The sequence below is a fragment of the Megalobrama amblycephala genome, linkage group LG6 (assembly GCF_018812025.1).
Source record: "Megalobrama amblycephala isolate DHTTF-2021 linkage group LG6, ASM1881202v1, whole genome shotgun sequence".
Taxonomy (NCBI): Eukaryota; Metazoa; Chordata; class Actinopteri; order Cypriniformes; family Xenocyprididae; genus Megalobrama; species Megalobrama amblycephala.
This window is the reverse complement of record NC_063049.1, coordinates 13,688,774-13,709,412: the sequence shown is the minus strand read 5'-3', so window position 1 is coordinate 13,709,412 and position 20,639 is coordinate 13,688,774. Positions and strand designations below refer to the sequence as shown.

Sequence of the window (20,639 nt, the reverse complement as noted above, 5' to 3'; positions counted from 1 at the left end):
GGGCATTATTATGTGAATTACATGCTTCGCATGAATCGTAACAACATGGTAAGTGTGTTGTGATTCAGATTATTAAACATTATCAAACATCATTCCAATGGGAGGGAATTAAGCATCTATCATGTGTGTATATGTGGCGTGTGTTAATTTAATTCGGTGTCTACTGCATACAGTGGTATCATCAGAGCCCTGCTGGGATTTACTGAGGGATTATTTACAGTATTACATTGTTCCTGACAGAGTAATAATGAGGTAGCACAGCCTCTCACCTGCACACAACCGCTCTCAGCAGAGAGATATGGGTGATGATCTATATGATCATCATCTCTTGCCATTGACTGTGTCAGCAACACACCTCTAACCACCCGATACGATCTAATAACGCAATAAATACAGTATACTCTGGGATAATGTGGACAGGGTTTGACATTTTCAGTATATACTGTATCATACATAAATATGATCACTGAGAAAACAATAAAACGCTGGATTGTCCGTATGTATTCCAGCAGGTTCTGCAGGAACGCTTGCAGCAGTTACACATCCATACCTCATTAAATTACTTGGAAATTAATGGACTGCACCATGGCTCATTTAAGAAAGGTCACTCTACAAACTCATTAGGACCTTATTTAAAAATCATGTTTCATTATGATTATGAATAATGATGTCTAATTTAATGAAATATGAAATGCTCTAAAAGGCCATTAGGACAATTGTAGAGGTTCATAACACTCAGCTTAAAGGTTTCCCACCGTTTAACAGTTCAGTACAGGCCAACCTCTTGTTTTTAGTTGGCATCTTCATGATTGTACAAATGATATGATTGTTAAATGCTGAAATACATGTTACACACCAATTACTCACAATATGAAGGTACTTTATTAATTAGAAAATCAAATCAAAGCAAACTGTACATTCATATACACACTGTATTGGTTAGAATGAAAGAACCTTTTTTAACCCTGTTGAGAAGTATGTACAGATGAAGTTGGGGGAAAAAAAGCTTTAATACCCTATAGGACTTTTAAAATATGAACAGACTTTAAAACATTAGGCATCATTGCTGACTTTGTAAATGGTTAAAGAGAAAACTGGGCATCATACACTAAACGACTGAGGATCATACACTACCAGACATTCAAATCGTTCTGAACACAACAAACAAGAAACATTAGCCTTGAAACAAATGAAAACAATTTGTTTTTTTTTTAATGATGGGCTCAAAATATAAGACATGTTTTACTTCCTCCAACAGGATGGAATCAGAGTCTCAAGCTTAAAAACATCAGAGTCTCTACACAACACACTTTTCTGCAAAATCCAACGTGCTCCAGTGGGAGAGAATTAAACGTCTGGAGACTGGCTTTGACTTTCAGCAGCTAACGTTGACTTGTCCAGACTAAAAAATCGTGGCACAAATCTGTACAAAAGTCACGCGGTGTATTCCAGCCGTAAATCAGCTACAATTACATTATGGTTAGCACTTTCTACAATCCCAGGGACTTTGCAGTGATGCCATAGAAGAACCATTTTTTGGTTCCCCATAGAACCTTTCAGTAAACAGTTCTTAAAAGAATTGTGAAGTGTGAAGACCGTTTTAATAATCTGAAGAACCTTTTATAAAGAATCTTTTTTGGAATGGAAAGGTTCCATGGATGTTAAAGTTTCTTAATGGAACCATCAATTCCAATAAAGAACCGTTATCTTTAGAAGCCCAGTTGAGAATGCAGTGCAGTTGGGAAGACACAAATCAAAGTTGAGCAGATATGTCGTCAGTAACACTGTTTTCATTCACACAGTATTGTCCACCTCTCGTGAACACAATACTTCAATAAACTTGAGGCTTTATGCAAATTACACTCATCAACTGCTTTAAAAACAGTACAAGTTTGTAACAGTAAGGGAATATATGTGCAAGGCTGTCACCTAAATTGCGGCAGTTTTTAAAATGTTTTAAAAGTTTAAATGTGACCATTCTGGAACTATAATTTTTTTTTTATTTAGTTTTACCTACAAAATCATCACTCACCAAACAGTTGAAGGTTCTCAATGGTTGCATTGTTTCAAGGTTGATAAGACTTAATCACATTATCATTATCATTTCAACAAAGATTCTCATGCATGATATTTTTGTAAGTAAGAAATACTGATTTTATAACAAACCTCACTGCGAATGAAACCGTTTTCCTTAACTTACTTCCTTAAGTCATACACAACCTAAAAAGACATAAAAATACACGTAATGAGCATCTTTTGACTAACATGACACGTATTTGAGATGATTAGCCCTATAACACATGGGAATCCCATGCCGTTCCAAAATCTTCCAATGTTGGTGTACATTTAAAGGATTTAAAGACAATTTGTTACCACAGTGATAGCACCCTTTAAGTTAAAAGTGAACGGTGTAATTTTTGCAGCAAAAATAATGGCTGTCCCCGAAATCACATACTCTCTGAGTGAGTAGGTACTACTTTTGAATAAGTAAACTCTTCATGATTATTAAAAAAGTACATTCTATGTAGTATGAATGTGTAGTATGAACATATTCACCATGTACTGCATCCGAAATTGAATAATTCCCTACTATATAGAACAGTATGCGAAAAACAATTCACCAACAGAGCAGTATGTCCGAATACATGGTATTTGAAAATCATTAGGTGAAAAGTACCCTAAAGATCTTCTACTTCCACTAAGACTCTCACAACCAATGGTCTATTACCATCCCTTTTACTATCCCATGAGTCCAGAGGAGAGGATTTATCAATGGCAGTGAAGCGAAACAACTGACATCGTTGGTCATATTTCATTCATTTCGAATTTTATTCATACTACACACATTCATACTAGAACATACTTTTTTAATGGTCGCAAAGCAAAGCCATGTTTCCACCGCAGGAACTACGGGACTTTGGGGTGGTTCTCAGTGAGTTACGACTGCAGGGACCAGGGTCTAAATGAAGTGCCGAGTTAAAATTCGCCCCTCAGAAAGTCCCTGCTAGCAAGGTAGTACTTTTTCAAAGTTCAGGAACTTTGGCATTGGGCATTGAACATGCTAATTGATTGAGTTCATGCAGGATTTTGATTGGTTGACTTCACGCATTTTTAAAACCACCATTTTTAAAAGTCTGTTGCGGTGCGTGTAGTAAGAGTTGTTTGCTATTAAAATCAACAATGGAGTTTAAAAATATGATATATTTTTATTGAGCTTTTATGTAGAAGACGAAATCCAGCGGGAACTGGAAGGTCGAGCGCAGTTCTATGTCACTGGACTTAATCTTTCCGGTACTTTAGACCGTGATGGAAAGCCAGACAGCAACAGGTCTGGGGGAAAAACAGTTCCTGGGACAAACTGTTCTGGGATATTTTGGTGGAAATGAGGCTATATTTTCAAACCAAACATAGTACCTACTATACAGTGTGCGATTTCGGACATAGAAATAGTAGGAAAGAAGGAAGTAGTAGGTCATCAGAGTACTTTCCGGCTACTGTTTCATGAACACTTCGGACATACTACTCCTTTCACATACTGTTTTTGCGGCTACTACTTGGTGAAGTATATGATTTTGAATACAGCCATTAGGTGTGCTTCGACCGATTGGTGTATGACATTAAAGTACCGCGAGAGCAATTTAAACGCATAAGGAGCCGTCTGCTCTCTAATAGCTCTCGCAGTACTTTCATGTCATACACCGGTCGGTCTGCACAGCGTCGCTTCAAGTTGAACACACCTATTGATTTTTCAAACCCTCCCCTTAATCTGCCATTGGATGCTCAAACAGATAGCCCCGCCCCAAGCTCACACTATTGGTTGAGATGATGTTGTGCCAGTCATGCTGCTCAAAACAAAACAGTGCAATTCCATTTGGAGCCACTAGTGGTGCAAAAATTAGATACTTCACCTTTAAACCCTACACTATGTGCAGCAGAATTAGAGAGCATGTCAGTTTGAGTGCGCATTTTGTCAAAACATCTAGACTGTGATCTGCTGTATATAACTGACCAATGAATCCACTCCAGTGACTCATTGCGATACTCTAACAAGAGTATGTTTGTTGAGAGTTTTCCTTCATTTATTACTTGGACACTCCCTGTTCCCACTATGAACTCAGTCTTTTGGTGGCAGTGGGTGCACAGGTGTGGAGGGTGAAGAGATTTAGTCCATTCCCAGAGCCTTCAGCTGTCTCTCGATCTCAGCGTCTGAAATGGTGGCAGCTTTAGACTTTGCTGGGGAGGCGCCAGGGAGGATCTTTCCTGCTGACGGGGCTCTTACCATCTGCGGAAACAATAACAATTGGAGCCCTTTATTAGAGCAGTAAAACTTCAGATTTCACAGATCACCTGGTGCTAAAACTCTACCAGCATAAGCCTCCGTTTAATTGTTGTTTTGGGGAATAGATGTAGCACCAAATCAAATATGTTCATTGTTTACGCCAAATGTTCTACAACAACAGAGCCCGAGCACTTTATTTGGGGAAAACAGGACAAAGAATCTGTGGAATATGAGTGTTACATTTTGGCCCAAGGGAATACACATCTGCTGCAATCAGATATGATGATTCTGCATCTCATGAATCTAAAAAAAGGCCTACAGTAATCACAGGCACAGCCAGAGTCCTGCCATCTGCTGAAAGCAGCCGCTGGGGCTGTCGCTAGAACAGTGCAGACAAAAAGAAAGCGTCTAACCTTTCCTGCGATCTCTATGCCGATCTCATCAAGCACCTGGTTCACGATGTCCTGGCATTCTTCCTCGTCGCCTGATTCATCAAAAATCTCATCCAGTGTATCATTGACTGTGGACAGAAATTTGTACAAGTTGGTGAAAGTCGACAGAATAACCTAATCTCTAGACCGGTGATTCTCAACTGGTTTTGCTTTAGGATCCAGATGCAATTAAACCACCTGGAAACAAAGATGGTTTACGGATGAGCTTGCTGGATATGACAAAGTTTGCCAGGTTTGAGGCATCAAATCTTTAAAAAAGTTTTTAAGAGTTTTGTTTGAAGCACTTACTACAGATTAATTCAAATTATTTTAACTAATTAATAATAAATTCAATATCCTTAAAAACTGTATATTTCGCCAAGAAATTATTCTGTTTCCTATTTTTCTTTTCTTTTCAGTGTTTTCTGTACAATCCACCTTAAACGGCACATAAAAACAAAATAAACTGAGGTTGGTTGCTTTACAGGATGGTCAGACCATCTCTTCCTGCCTAAAGCCGGATGCACGCTGTACGATTTATAATAGTCCTTTATGACTGTTGCTTGTCAGACTATACGAACATCAGTTACATCAAGTCATGTCACACTGTGGGATCTCAGTTGTCATTAATGTCAGACTGTACATCAGTCAAGATGCGTTAAAAATGGACGTTTACATTATCAATCCGACACGTTCAGTGACATGAGCTGCATTTTTATGTGGGATAAAAATGGTGGCTAGCAAACATAAACAATCTCTAGTGTTAAAGGGTTAGTTCACCCAAAAATGAAAATTCTGTCATTAATTACTCACCCTCACATTCATCTTTAGAACACAAATTAAGATATTTTTGATGAAATCTGAGAGTTATATGACTCGTCCATAGATAGCAATATAATCACCACTTTCAAGGTCCAAAAAAGGTACTAAAGACATCGTTAAAATAGTCGACGTTACTGCGGTTGTTCAACCTTAATTTTATGAAGCGACGAATGCTTTTTGTCGCGATATCTTCTCTTCTGTGTCATTCTCCTATGCTGTTTATGTTGTAAACACAGTTCAGCGCTTCCAGGTTCTACGTCAAAAAGTATTCTCGTCGCTTCATAAAATTAAGGTTGAACCACTGCAGTCACGAACTATTTTAAAGATGTCTTTAGTACCTTTCTGGACATTGACAGTGGCCATTAAATTGCTGTCTATGGATTTCATCAAAAATATCTTAATTTGTGTTCTGAAGATAGAAGGTCTTACAGGTTTGAAACGACATGAGAGTGAGTACTTAATGACAGAAATTTCATTTTTGGGTGAACTAACACTTTAATTTTGATCATGGCTTCTCTTAAAAAGAAAACTGGAAAACAAGCAAGTGGTGGTTTGTTGTTGTCTCACTAATTGCGTCATTAGGTTCTGCGCTCCTATTGGTTTTTGATTTGATGGTTGTCGTAGGAGAAGTCACACAGAATTTTGTTGGAGGTAAAATCTGATTGCAATGGTCATAAATCGGCTGTCAGTAAACATGTCAAACTAATGATCAAACACTTCCAATTTCAGTCTAGGATCCGAGGAATCAAAATTTGTTTCAGACGGCCATATCATGGCCAAAATCGCACAGTGTGAACCCGGCTTAAATTGGCCATGTTTGGCTACAATGTGGACAATAATTTTTGTCATAAGTTCTAGTTACTCAAAACTAGTAGTGAGTCAACACAGTGCCAAAACTGTTAATTGCGCAATAATGAATTTCAATGGTTTCATGCTGTTTGTTGCCAACGATTCATGGCACAGAACTCATTGTGTGCACAAATTATCATTTACTTTATGGGGTTTATACATGGTTTCTGAAAATGAGGGCATGTCACACAGCCTGCCCAGGTTGGCGCCTGCATAATTTAGCTGCTTCTACCAAATGACTGATATTTTTGCCAAACTTGACTGAACACCACACCAGGCATTTTGATGTAAAGTGAAATATGGGAAGTGCTGATAAGCCTATTTATTTAGCTATCCTGATAAAGCATAATTATATGGTGATCTGAATTTAAAAAAATACAATGAAACTCGCCATATACAGTAATCTTACATAGTCCAGATAGCATTTAGTATAGTTTTTGCACTGCTGAAAAATAACCAGAAGAAAGAGATCCACCATTTTAGAACCACTTACGCATGTCCTCCGTCATTCCCATTTTCAAGTTCTCCTTTTGGAAGTCCTGCATCGTCTGTAGCGTCTTCTTGGGGTCCATTCTTTTATTGACAGTCTGCATAGTCTGAGAGACAGAGAGAGTTCAAGCAATCCATCACATTCCCGGAGAATAAATAGAGCGTCCTTACGGTGCACAAACGGTAATAAAAATAACACAAGCTCTGACAAAAATCCACCACGGACGAATACATTTTGAATGCAGCTCAACATAAATTTCGACATCACACCATTTGGTGAGGAGGGGAGTACAGTAAGTAGATGACAGAACATAAAAATAGGTCGCATGGAGAGAAGTCTATTTTACTGTCCCGCTGGGTCTCTAGCACTGTGGCAGGGCAGACACACAGGAAGAGTCCTATCTGATTACAGAGAATTATTTACACACAGCCTCATTATCACCCATCTCATATCTATTACACCAGCTACCTCCTTATGACTGACTAGTGACTACAAATACACAATAACAGTTGGGTGAGGAAATATTAATAGCTTCCTTCCTCATACAATATGGATTGGATACAGACACAATGAATCTTTTGTTTGAGTACAGGAACGGCTTGCAAACGGGTGAGAAAAACAACACCCCATCAATGAGCAGTCAGAGACTTAATTTAATTGGCTGAAATTGCATTTTATGTGAGGATACGACATGCCTGTAGTGATTGGTAAAGATAAGACAAGCTTTGTGAAGTGTGTGCATTAGAAGTGCAGACTGTGAAATTGTCTCCTTATTCAAATCAAAATAAATGAACTTATACCCATCTCATGCAAAAAATTAAAATGTAACAATTAGGCTAGGTAGGAAGATGATTAAATATATTAATGATTGACTTGATGATTAATGATTGACAATACTTGAAATAAAATAAAATATAATGTTAAAAATACCTTAACATATATTATTTCATCTAGTTGCCAACTCAATGTACTAAAATAACAAAAAATGAAATATCACTAATAAAAATTAAATATCCATATTAGAAAAAAAAGCAAATAAATTGACAAAAAGACAACAAAATTACTAAAAATTTTACCAAAAATGAAATGAAAACAGGAAATAAAAATTGAAATCATCACAATCATCGTCTTTTAACAGCTTTAGTTTAAATTTCAATTAGGGGTTGCTTAAATTATCTTATAATTCATAAAAGCAAAAATAAAATAAAATTCACAAGGTGCTTTTTCTGGTCAGATCTTATTAAACAAGTCTTTAAGAGAGCGTGCTTAAAACAATATACACTGCATCTACAATGTCCTTTTGTTGTCCTACATTTATTGAAAAATATGCTACTTTATTAATTTGCTTCAAAGAAGAAAGCTCCATAGGCTCCAAATCTTAAGCTCCATAAAACAATCATATGGCTCCTATTATTTTGTACAAGCATCATGGGAAAAACTCTAAATGAGCAATAATGAGAAGAGTGTGAATTAATACACAGAGAATTTGAGATATGAGATCTTTATAAAAGTAGAGCAGAAACTACAAAACTGGGTCAAAATGAGAAGTAAGGAGCTCCCCAACAACATGATAATTAAACCCTGTTTAAGGATTCTTTTGAAGTGCTTTGCTACATAAGGGATTCTGTTTTTCCAGCACTTCCCGGGAACACATCGGGCTACGTGTGAATAATACAAAGCCGTCATCAGGGTGTGGGGGTAGGGGGGGGGGGGGGCCCCTGACTGGGAATGTTGAAGGGTTTTGTGTTGAGCAATGGAATAACTGATCCAGGAGTCTCGCAGATCCATTGGGAGGATTAAGGGTCTTACCTTCGCTGTGGTAGACATGGCTCCAGCCATCTTCATCTGAGAGTTCATGACTTTCGTCTGCGTGGACATGGATGTGACCTTAGAGCTTACGGCGTAGGTTCGGTTCTTCTGTTTCCTAAGCTGTACGAGCTGTTTGGCTAGTATCTTGCAGGCTTCTCTGTTTCCAGTCTTGGCCATTTTTTTGATTTCCATTTCCTGGTAAGAATAAAGACATCAACAGTTTCTACATCTAATAGGAACAAAATTGAGTTTTCACTTCTGGGGCAGAACAACAAGGCACCCAGGACTGCAGAGATGTTAGTGATGTTGTGAAGCACCACACCATAACAGCTGAAACTTGTGCCATGTTTACTTGTTTGGACCCAGAGTTCTGAGTTTCTTTACATTAGTAAAAGTCTGAAAACAGCTCTGTGCCCTGAGGAAAGTCAAGCAATTAGATGCAGTGGGAAACAGTGTGTGTGTGTGTCTGCAGAGCTCTCTCATGGGACTGTGTGATAGTGAGGGCGGCCCATCAGAATTAAAGCCTGAAACCTGCTGCACTTACAAAACCTTCCAACAAACTTTGTGTGCAGCACTAATGATTATACAGCTCTCCGTCAACACCATGTGTACAAAACACCGGCAATACTAGACGAACATTTTTCAAATAAAAATCCCTTTCTAACAAGCATCTGGTAACAGGAAATGTCAGCTTATTGGAGAGTCATAATCATTTCCATAAACCAACACTGGCCACTGATGGAGACCATTAAATGTGAAATAAATACTTTTCATTTTCAGGTGAATTATCCCTTTAAACTTGGTTATGAGAGTATAACATTTTATTTTAACATAATTTTTTTTTGTTAAAATACTTTCTGCTATCTAGGTCTTCCAAAAATTAAAATCATTTCATCTTTTCAAATTATTTATGCAACATTTCATCAGTGAATAATGTCTAAAACTTTGCTTTATTCCTCACATTAAAGTCCCTATGAAATCAAAATGAACAAATCGTATTATTTTACAGAATGTAGCAGTGTTTATTATCAATGATTTATCATATTTTTCATTAATTTGTGTGTACTTATAATCCTAAATCTAAAATATAGTAGTCAAAATTTGAAGTGGATCAAAACCTTTCATCAAAGTTGTCCTAAAACCTTCTTCTTAGGACATCTTTGATGAACTTTTTTGATCCGCTTCAAGTGTTGACTACTGTATAAACCTCCTCTCCCCCTCGAAACGGCATATGTTCTCTTCGTGCTGTGTGTCTCGGCGGAGGGTGGGACTAAATATCCTCCACAATTGACTGCAAACTAGCATTCAACTTCCTATGATCCAATCAATTCCAGAAGGGTGAAATCAAGTCCCGCCCTACATTTTTTCTCATTCCAGAAGCCGTTTTTACTTGGATATACGTCACAATAGAGAAGAAAACACTATTCCAACTGTATGCCTTTGGAATACTTATAGTGCACAAATCACATGGACTAACTGTTATCATGCTTAATTCACTCTTAATTGTTTTTGCATGGAACAGCGTCTTCAAAATATCTCCTTTTGCATTTCATGACAAAAATTCAGGACTGACACAAGGGGGAGTAAATAATGAATTTCATTTTTGTTTTTTTGGGTGAACTTTTCCTGTGATGTACAGAGACTATTAGCAGTGTGGCCAGCCATGTCCACTTATTGTTGTTTCATAACGTCATCAATAAGTGTGGGTATTTGGGATCATTTAGGCTTTATTTTGAGTATGTTTTGTCAGATTTGGTTGCTGGAATTTTCTAGCGAGATCAGGCAACACTCACTATAATTACAGCCATCAGTAGGTTGATGTTGCAAAGAGTGTAAACACTTCCAAAACACTGCTCTTTTTGGGAGGTCCTACATGCACTTTTCACAATTACATATTGTGATGTGGAAGGGGTGTTTTGAAAAGTGTATGCTACTGTTCCAAAGTTTATTCTTTTAAAGAAATTAATACTTTTATTCAGCAAGGATGCATTGAATTGATCAAAAGGGACAGTAAAATCATTTATAAAGTTACAAAATATTTCTATTTGAAATTTTGAACTTTTTATTCATCAAAGAACCCTGAAAAAATGTATCAAGATTTCCACAAAAATATTAAGCAGCAACTGTTTTCAATATTGTTTCTTGAGCATCAAATCAGCATTTCTGAAGGATCATGTGACACTGAAGACTGGAGTAATGATGCTGAAAATTCAGCTTTAGGAATAAATTACATTTTAAAATATATTACAATTTAAAAAAGCAGTTATATTAAAAAGCAGAATATTTCACAATGTTTTACTGTATTGTTGATCAAATAAATCAGCCTTAGTGAGCAAAAGAGACTTTTTTCAGAAACATAAAATCTTATTGACCCCACACTTTTGAAAGGAATAATATATATGATATAAAGTTGTGCAGAAATTATACACTTCACCTTTAAAGGTGCCGTAGAACGTCTTTTTAAAGATGTAATATAAGTCTAAGGTGTCCCCTGAATGTGTCTGTGAAGTTTCAGCTCAAAATACCCCATAGATTTTTTTTAATAAATTTTTTTAACTGCCTATTTTGGGGCATCATTAAATATACGCCGATTCAGGTTGCTGCCCCTTTAATTCCTCACGCTCCCCTCCCCCGGAGCTCGCGCTTGCCTTAACCAGCATAAACAAAGTTCACAAAGCTAATATAACCCTCAGAATGGATCTTTACAAAGTGTTCGTCATACAGCATGTCTAATCGCGTAAGTATGGTATTTATTTGGATGTTTACATTTGATTCTGAATGAGTTTGATGGTGCTCTGTGGCTAACGGCTAATGCTACACTGTTGGAGAGATTTATAAAGAATGAAGTTGTGCTTATGAATTATACACACTGCAAGTGTTTAATAATGAAAATAACGACGGCTCTTGTCTCCGTGAATACGTAACAGTGTTATGTTGAGATTCGCCTGTTCTTCGGAGGTCTTTTAAACAAATGAGATTTATATAAGAAGGAGGAAACAATGGTGTTTGAGACTCATTGTATGTCATTTCCATGTACTGAACTCTTGTTATTTAACTATGCCAAGGTAAATTCAATTTTTGATTCTAGGGCACCTGTAAGGCAGCCATTATTAAATCCGTAATCTGAATCCCAGGCATATTCTTCTGAACATTAACGCAGCAGATCCTGTTTTCTCTTGTGTGCTCTTAATGTTAGTCTCTCAGGTAAACACATGCTGATCAGCTAAACAGGCATATTAGACAGAATAACTCTAATGATGCACACATTAGTCCAGGTGCTGCTCTGATGCCTGATAAGCAAAACGCAAGCTGCCACATTAGCTGCACTGACACACACACAGTCACTCACACACACACACACACACACATGCAGCACTGTCCTACTTTAACACACAATGGTGTTTCGTGACAGCTTCTGAGAATTTTCAGAAGCTATCAAAATATCAAATATGACTGGAATGGGGCATTTTTTACTGTTACACCATGACAAATATGATATGCCTGTATAATAAATATTCATGTACAGAGAGCTGAGTGAGATGGAGCTGTAGCATCAGGCCTATTAGAGATGTTTTATTGTCACGTCAGCCACTAGGCAGCACTATGGATAGGAAAACTAGAATAAAACTGACAGACTGATGTGCTAAACAAAACCCTTACCTTCAGAGAACAGATAATGATAAATATGACCCAATTCAGTTGACTAATATTTATCCAGCAGTTCATAGATATGATGCCATCTGGAGCAGGGTTAGGGGTATGAGATATGATGATATTAGAAATGTGAAATATTAAAATGTCACCATGATCTGCCTGTACAAAGAGAATACTAGTATCGTGCTACAGTGCACATTTTCTCATTTGCATGTACTTTAAAGCCCTGCCAGTGACTTTACATGCACAAACATTTTTCTGAAGTCACACAGTGCATAAGCAGTGAACTAAAAAGTTGTCTTTCTTATTGTGCTTAAAGGTGCTGTAGAACGTCTTTTTAAAAGATGTAATATAAGTCTAAGGTGTCCCCTGAATGTGTCTGTGAAGTTTCAGCTCAAAATACCCCATAGATTTTTTTTGTATTCATTTTTTTAATTGCCTATTTTGGGGCATCATTAAATATGCGCCGATTCAGGCAGCGGCCCCTTTAAATGCTCACGCTCCCCGCCCCCGGAGCTCGCGCTTGCCTTTAACAGCATAAACAAAGTTCACTCAGCTAATATAACCCTCAAAATGGATCTTTACAAAGTGTTCGTCATGCAGCATGTCTAATCGCGCAAGTATTGTATTGATTTGGATGTTTACATTTGATTCTGAATGAGTTTGAGGCTGTGCTCTGTGGCTAACGGGGCTAATGCTACACTGTTGGAGAGATTTATAAAGAATGAAGATGTGTTTATGAATTACACAGACTGCAAGTGTTTAAAAAATGAAAATAATGACAGTCTTGTCTCCGTGAATATAATAAACAATGGTAACTTTAACCACATTTAACAGTACATTAGCAACATGCTAACGAAACATTTAGAAAGGCAATTTACAAATATCACTAAAAATATCATGATATCATGGATCATGTCAGTTATTATTGCTCCATCTGCCATTTTTCGCTGTTGTTCTTGCTTGCTTACCTAGTCTGATGATTCAGCTGTGCACATCCAGACATCCTGCCCTTGTGTAATGCCTTGAACATGAGCTGGCATATGCAAATATTGGGGTCATACATATTAATGATCCCGACTGTTACGTAACAGTCAGTGTTATGTTGAGATTCGCCTGTTCTTCTGAGGTATTTTAAACAAATGATATTTATATAAGAAGGTGTTTGAGACTCACTGTATGTCATTTCCATGTACTGAACTCTTGTTATTTAACTATGCCAAGATAAATTCAATTTTTAATTCTAGGGCACCTTTAAACTGTCAAATACAATGGTTTCAAAAACACAGTTGGCTATGTTTTAAGTGAACATAAACAATTGGGAAAAAATCAGATGTGTGTACAGTATATTAAATCTGTGCATTAGCTCTTAAAGTGACAGCAGCCTAATACACCTGCTGCTGTCTGTCATTAATGATAATTAAACGACAGAAGAAAAAGAGAAAATCACTCACTGCTCTTGACTGAAGAACTTCTGTAGCTTTAATAAGAATCAATAGATATTTCATTTATATAGTGAAGACTTCGCAGTATTTTATTTTTACATTTATTACATTTCTTACATGAATGCTACTGTTAAATAGATCTACTGTACCTGCAAAAATGTAAAGCGTTGTTTATTTTGTTTGTATCTTTCTTTTATTGTATTTGTCTTGTTGTTTTAGTTTGCATCTTTGTTCTTATTTTTAATAACCAAGATAAAATAATGAAATAAAATAAAATAAATGTAAAAAGATTTGGGCCATAATCATCCATACCTACTTTGGCCTAAATGATCAATGATCAGTCTTTTTTTTACTTTGTTTTGTTAAATTCTTGTGCCTCATAATCTTTACTTAAAATTACTTCCCTTCCTTCTTGCAGCGATATCTTTTCTCTTCTCTGATGATGTGTTTACTTGCACGAGGGCGGGATCAACCTGTCACTCACATGAGATCATCCAATAGCAAACCACAACCATCCAATCAGTTTCCGATGGACAAAATCAAGCCCTGTCCTACATTTTTTCTTGTTCAAGAAGCTGTTTCACTCAGATATACATCACAATAGGGAAGAAAAGATTATAGCAACTTTACTTTCATGCCAACTTTAAAAACCAACAAGAAAAAGAATCATGATAAGATTGTGGATAGTGATCCTGCCTGAAAAAAAAAAAAATTGTGATATGATTATTTTTCTGCATTGTTTACCCCTACCCAAAAAGTTTTATCAATTTTATTTTTAAGATTTTATTCCTAAATTTCCAGTTTTAAGTGAGATTTTGCATCCCAGATTTCAGGACCCCACTATAAGTGTTATGGGGTATTAAAGCAGCAGTAGCACATGACCGGCCTACAGCTATCTTTAAATATAGGTCATTTAAAAAAATGAAATAGATAACAAAGCAAAACCATGTCTAATTACAATAAAGATGAAGAAAAACGAGCCCCTTTTGGGAGGCAATTATGCACATTTCTGTGTTTACATAGAAACAATTAACGTAAACGGAGAGAGTGAGTGTTAGATTCTTCTGAGCTTTAAAAGGGACGACATCAACACTGAAGTCATTCTCGTGAGTATTGAGCGATGAACAATTCGCTTTAACTTAAAGCTAAAAAAGGCCATTTAATCTACCTGTTTCTAAACACAATTAACAGAAAGATCAAAAACTAAATTAATTAGCTTACTCTGTTCTTTGATGCAATAAAAAGAAATCAAAGAAGCGACTACCTCGCATAAGCAGCGACACATGATGCTGGAAGGGTGTCGCTGGGTGGACGTTGGGAGTTGAAGTTAACAGATGTGAAACTGCTTCATTCCACTTACCATTTGCCTCTCCTGTCTCTCCAGGGCAGCTCTGTCTCTGGTGATTTGTCTCTGGGTGCCTCTCAGCTCTTTGGACTGCTCTTTAATGATATCTGTGACAGGATGGGGCAGAGAAAAACATGCAATAACACTGTCTGGAAAATCCTCATACAGTTCACTGATCTGAAACTGAGTTTCTTCTCCTCCTTTTTTTCCCTCCTCCCTCAATCTCTCCCTTTTATTCACATACAAAAAATGTGCATTTGGCTGACTTAGCACATGCCTCACAATACAAAACTTCTGACAGAAGTCTTATATATATATATATATATATATATATATATATATATATATATATATATATATAAAATGGTCCATTCCCTTGTTCCATAAAGATTTATACTAAATGTTTTATTAAGTGCTAGTTTTTACTCATTAAAAATTCTTAACCCTATAACCCTAATCTCTGGAGAAAATATGAGTAGTTTGCAGGTACAAAACTCCACAATTACATTTTGTGTGGTGTGTGATTTTGTTTCATACTTGTTAAAATGTCATGGTTATAAAGGACAAAGGACAAAAAGCTGAACAATAATTTCTTGACTCTCAGTTCATCAGAGATTGATTAAAAACAGCCTCTTTTGGATCTGAATATTGCAGTACATGAAATATGCTTTCATGAGCCTGGGGAAAAAAATAAAATAAAAAAATAATTGCCCAGCAGGATCATGCCCTTCATGTTTTCATGCATTTAAGGGACAAGCTAAACACATGCACTGAACATCAGGTTTCTCCTCATGCTCCCGCCTCTAGATGCCACACTGTTCAGCCACAACGCCTATAGGGAAGATACGCTCTCCTACACACTCACAGCGATCAGCCCAGCATGTGCCCTCATGAATGCCAATCATACAATAACATCCCATGAGGTTAAATGGTCAATATTAGATGCCACAGATGGTGTTTAGGAGGACAATGGTTTAAAAAAAAAAAAAAAAAAAAGCAGTAAGGAGTCTTGTGAGCTAATTCATAGCGTTAACTATATTTAATAAAATATGAAATTTAAATTCAGAGGGAAAAACATGGAAGGGAAAAAGATGGTATAGTAGTCAACAAGTAAATGAATCAATGAATTATAGGAGGAAAAAAGTTAAAAGAAGGATGCAGAAAAAAGAAACAAATAAATATGAAATAGGTCAAAAAAGTTATTAGAAAGCAATACATAAAAGAAACATTAAAAATGACAGTATAACTAAAAAGAAATAACTTTTACATTTTCAATAAACATAAAAAATATTAAAAATCATAACATGACTGAAAAGAAAAACCAAGTTAAGTTAGTTAAATAATTAAAAAAATAATAATAAACATAAAAAATATTAAAAATGAGAACATGACTGAAAAGAAAAAACAAGTTAAGTTAGTTAAATAATTTAAAAAAATTAATAACATAAAAAATATTAAAAATGAGAACATGACTGAAAAGAAAAACCAAGTTAAGTAAGTTAAATAATTTAAAAAAATAATAAACATAAAAAATATTAAAAATGAGAACATGACTGAAAAGAAAAACCAAGTTAAGTTAGTTAAATAATTTAAAAAAATTAATAAACATAAAAAATATTAAAAATGAGAACATGACTGAAAAGAAAAAACAAGTTAAGTTAGTTAAATAATTTAAAAAAATTAATAACATAAAAAATATTAAAAATGAGAACATGACTGAAAAGAAAAACCAAGTTAAGTTAAATAATTTAAAAAATAATAAACATAAAAAATATTAAAAATGAGAACATGACTGAAAAGAAAAACCAAGTTAAGTTAGTTAAATGATAAAAAAAAAATAATAAACATAAAAAATATTAAAAATGAGAACATGACTGAAAAGAAAAACCAAGTTAAGTTAGTTAAATAATTAAAAAAATATATTAAACATAAAAAAATATTAAAAATGAGAACATGACTGAAAAGAAAAACCAAGTTAAGTTAGTTAAATAATTTAAAAAAATTAATAAACATAAAAAATATTGAAAATGAGAGTATAACTAAAAAGAAAAAACAAGTTAAGTTAGTTATATATTTTAACATTTTAAAGTAAAAATCTGGAGAAAATGAATAAAGCGAAATAAAAACTTCATTAATATTGTACAAAAACAAGAAAAGTCCAAGAAAAGTCACAAGGAGTTTGTGAATACTTTTTTATACTTAATTATCATTATAATTTTGCTACTTGCCCATCCCTAACCTTGATGAGAGAGTTTGTGTACACGTAGAAGTCTACGCAAAAGATGACGTATCGAAAACGTACTATTGAGGGAGGGTTATCGTCCACAAAACTCGGAGAGCTAAACCAGCTCTGCCATCTGACAGGATACTTTGGCACGGTGACTCTCGACTCACCTGGGCACCAAGGTCAAGAGGACAACGCTTCAGAAATGAAGGGAATTCAACTCGACCATGGAAAAAGCATTAAAATGTGAGTAAAGACTGTGACTGATTCTCAGTTCACCACCTACTCTTCTGCTTTATATAGACTATGTATGAGTTTGAATATAGTTACACTGTAATAGCTGATTGAGACAAAAATAAATAAATAAAATAGAATAAAAAATTATCTCAAATTAGGATTGTGACAATGCAGTATTTAAAAAACAAAACAAAAAACAGCCAAAATCAACTGATGACTTGTATGAATGAATAAAGCTTCTATTGTTGATTGTTTGAGACACCTGCACAGGTTTAGATGGATGTGTTTCAATGATACAGTGCTCAGTGAGTCTTGAGGCAGCTAACCAGTTCATCTAACCAGTTAACTGTGCCAAATTCAGATCTCTACACAGCACTGTCCATTGACTGCATGACTGCTTTAGTGGGGATGCAATAAACATCAATAATGCAGATGGTATTCATAAAGAAATGGCTTGCAACAATTGTTTCAATGTAAAAGAACCTAAAACGGATTCCTCAAGTAAATGAGGAAATTAACATGAGGACACTAACATAATATTGATTCATCTTGATGGGTTTGTTCTTTTGTAATTTCTACAAAGAAATAATGTTTTTCACTTTTGGTACAGTGGCAGAACATTACTTTTATGTAAATAAAAGACATAACAGATCACGGACAGACAGAAACGACACCAATTGTGTCATAAAGCTAAATGAAACACATTATTATTATAATGAATGTAGTCTACTACTGTTCATTCACAGTCGTTAACAACAAAAACATCTTTATGTAGCAAATATCCTTACTTTATGACTGTGACTTCGCTAGGTAAACAACATCAAAACTGGCGTAACAAGCTGATAAAGTTTCAAAAGATGCAGCAGGGAAACAGGTGTAAATTACAAGAGGGATATGACCATGAAAATCTATAATAAAACAATTAACAAAGTGACTTACCGTCGACTGTCTTCTTTTTAAACAGAGACGCCATGATGACTTAGACTTTGTTTTTCTCTTTAATTCAATATAAAACCTAGTTTCTCTGTCTAACTGCCTCAGCCTAACAGACTATCGATCTACTCAAAGGTCCCGAAATCCTTGTTTGTCACTTTCCAGCTCATGATCCCATCGAGTCATGCAGGGCGTGACGTCACGTGTCTGTGGCGCAGTTCTTCTCTCGTCCTGTAGGGGGCAGTGTTTTACTCCTCAAAATACTCAGTCCTTCACTTGAAGGAAACGAGCTTCTGTCACTTTTTCAGCAATGGGCAAACTGCACATGGGTGACTGACAGGAAATTTCAAGCAGTTTCAGCAGTGTCCTGAGGTGTAACATGCTGTAATTCATTTAATACCATTACATTTTTCTTCAGTTCTTCTATAATTATGTTACATACAGTTTTTATGAACTCATAGTAATTGAGTTTTTGTACTCTAAAAAATTAATTCGTCACACTGACCGCAGGACAATATAAAATGAACTAGTGACAGCAAAATGTGATTAAAATGCTGGATAGTTTAAATTTATTGAAATTGTGGCCACCTTTCTTTTATATGTAGCTCAATAAGTAAGGAATTCTGAAATTGTGGTGTTTAAAAAAATAAACAAAAGATCAATGTCAGCTAGCCACACAATGACTAGCTATTTTACAGTTTAGTTTCACTATTTAGCTATTAAAACAATATATCTCCCCCAATTTTTCCAATAAATGTAGGCCATAGGTTAACAAAGCACTAAAAATGTTATCATTACATACACAACATAAACAAACCCTTATTCTTCTGGAGTATCCATCACTCCACTGGACTTTAGTGCAGGTTATAGATACCATAGCATTGTCTATGGCAAATTTAATATTCTTATCAATTTAACGCTCCATCCGTCCGGACAATTTGTGGCTCCGTTCCTTGTGGGTGTAATTCTCATGGTATGGTAAAGTGGAGCAGACAGGAGATTACTGCCCCACAGCAAAGAAACCGGAGCCAGCGAGACAGGAGGAGCAGCGCGGGTGACTTTGGGCGGGATCACGGATGTGTGGCCCGCAGCACATTATACCCTCTCTCTAAGGAGGACATGGCGCATCCTGGGGCATTATTCTCGTTAAGGTTATTAGGGAGATGTTTCCCTACAATCAGCAAGGTTGGCAACAGGGACTAGCACTAAATGTGCTAATAATGGTAATATGCCCACTGGTGATCCATCTTGCCCCAAGCACACAGACCAATTCTACCCTGCAATAATGAGACAAAACTACACTTTTATTTGCTATAGAGGGTGTCTTTAAAGTATATTAAAATCTCTATTTCATATTAGAGAGAATCTTTCTCTGTGCATTTGGAGAAGTCCCACAGAGAGTCCTCTGAAACATTTATCTGCTCTGTTCGTGGAATTGCCCGAGGCTGGCAGGCGTTTAATGCTAATGTGCTAACTATGTTTCCAGACAGTAATATAAAGTAAGACATCTCATCTGTGAAATTAGATACTTTCACTATTCCTGTTATAGTGTTGATGTTTAGAGGAGGTGTACTGATCCAGAATTCACTGCTAATCTTTTTGTGTCATGTGATCAAAACCCATTATCTAAAGGAATTTAAAAAAAAAAGATAATTCTGTCATTACATTCCTTCATCAAATGATAAAAACTTGTGATAAAGACAGTCAAATCAGTAGCCTTTAATTACTTTATTGAATAAACATTAGCATTATACTTTCATTCAAATGCAGATATATAAACATTATACAATTTTGCATACAAAAAAAGAACAAAAGAAAAACAAATTTAAAGAGAAATCATTAACTGTTCATATTAAGTTAACATTTGTCTTTTTATTTATATTCTGCTTTTCCCAGAAAAGCACTTTTCTCTTTAATAAAGAGTTCCAATAAGATATGGCATAGTAATAACCATGTCTGGCATTTAAAGTCGGCATGAAATGGAAGTTGTGATAATCTTTTCTTCCTTATTGTGACCTAGTATATCTGAGTGAAATGGCTTCTCGAACAGGAAAAAAAGTGGGGCGGGAGTTGATTTTGTCAATCGGGAATTGATTGGTTTGCTATTGGTCGATCTCATGT

The 20,639-nt window shown here is 35.7% G+C and overlaps 1 protein-coding gene across 1 annotated transcript; it reads right to left on the bottom strand.

Moving 5' to 3' along the window:
• Positions 1 to 859: 859 nt before the first annotated feature.
• Positions 860 to 18,731, bottom strand: chmp2ba (charged multivesicular body protein 2Ba). The gene is made up of 6 exons (XM_048193027.1): positions 18,525 to 18,731; positions 15,140 to 15,231; positions 8,681 to 8,875; positions 6,875 to 6,977; positions 4,693 to 4,799; positions 860 to 4,282 (listed from the first exon to the last, which is right to left on the bottom strand). Exons 1-6 carry the CDS (start codon positions 18,556 to 18,558, stop codon positions 4,163 to 4,165), a joined length of 651 nt encoding a protein of 216 aa, XP_048048984.1. The 5' UTR covers positions 18,559 to 18,731; the 3' UTR covers positions 860 to 4,162.
• Positions 18,732 to 20,639: the final 1,908 nt, after the last annotated feature.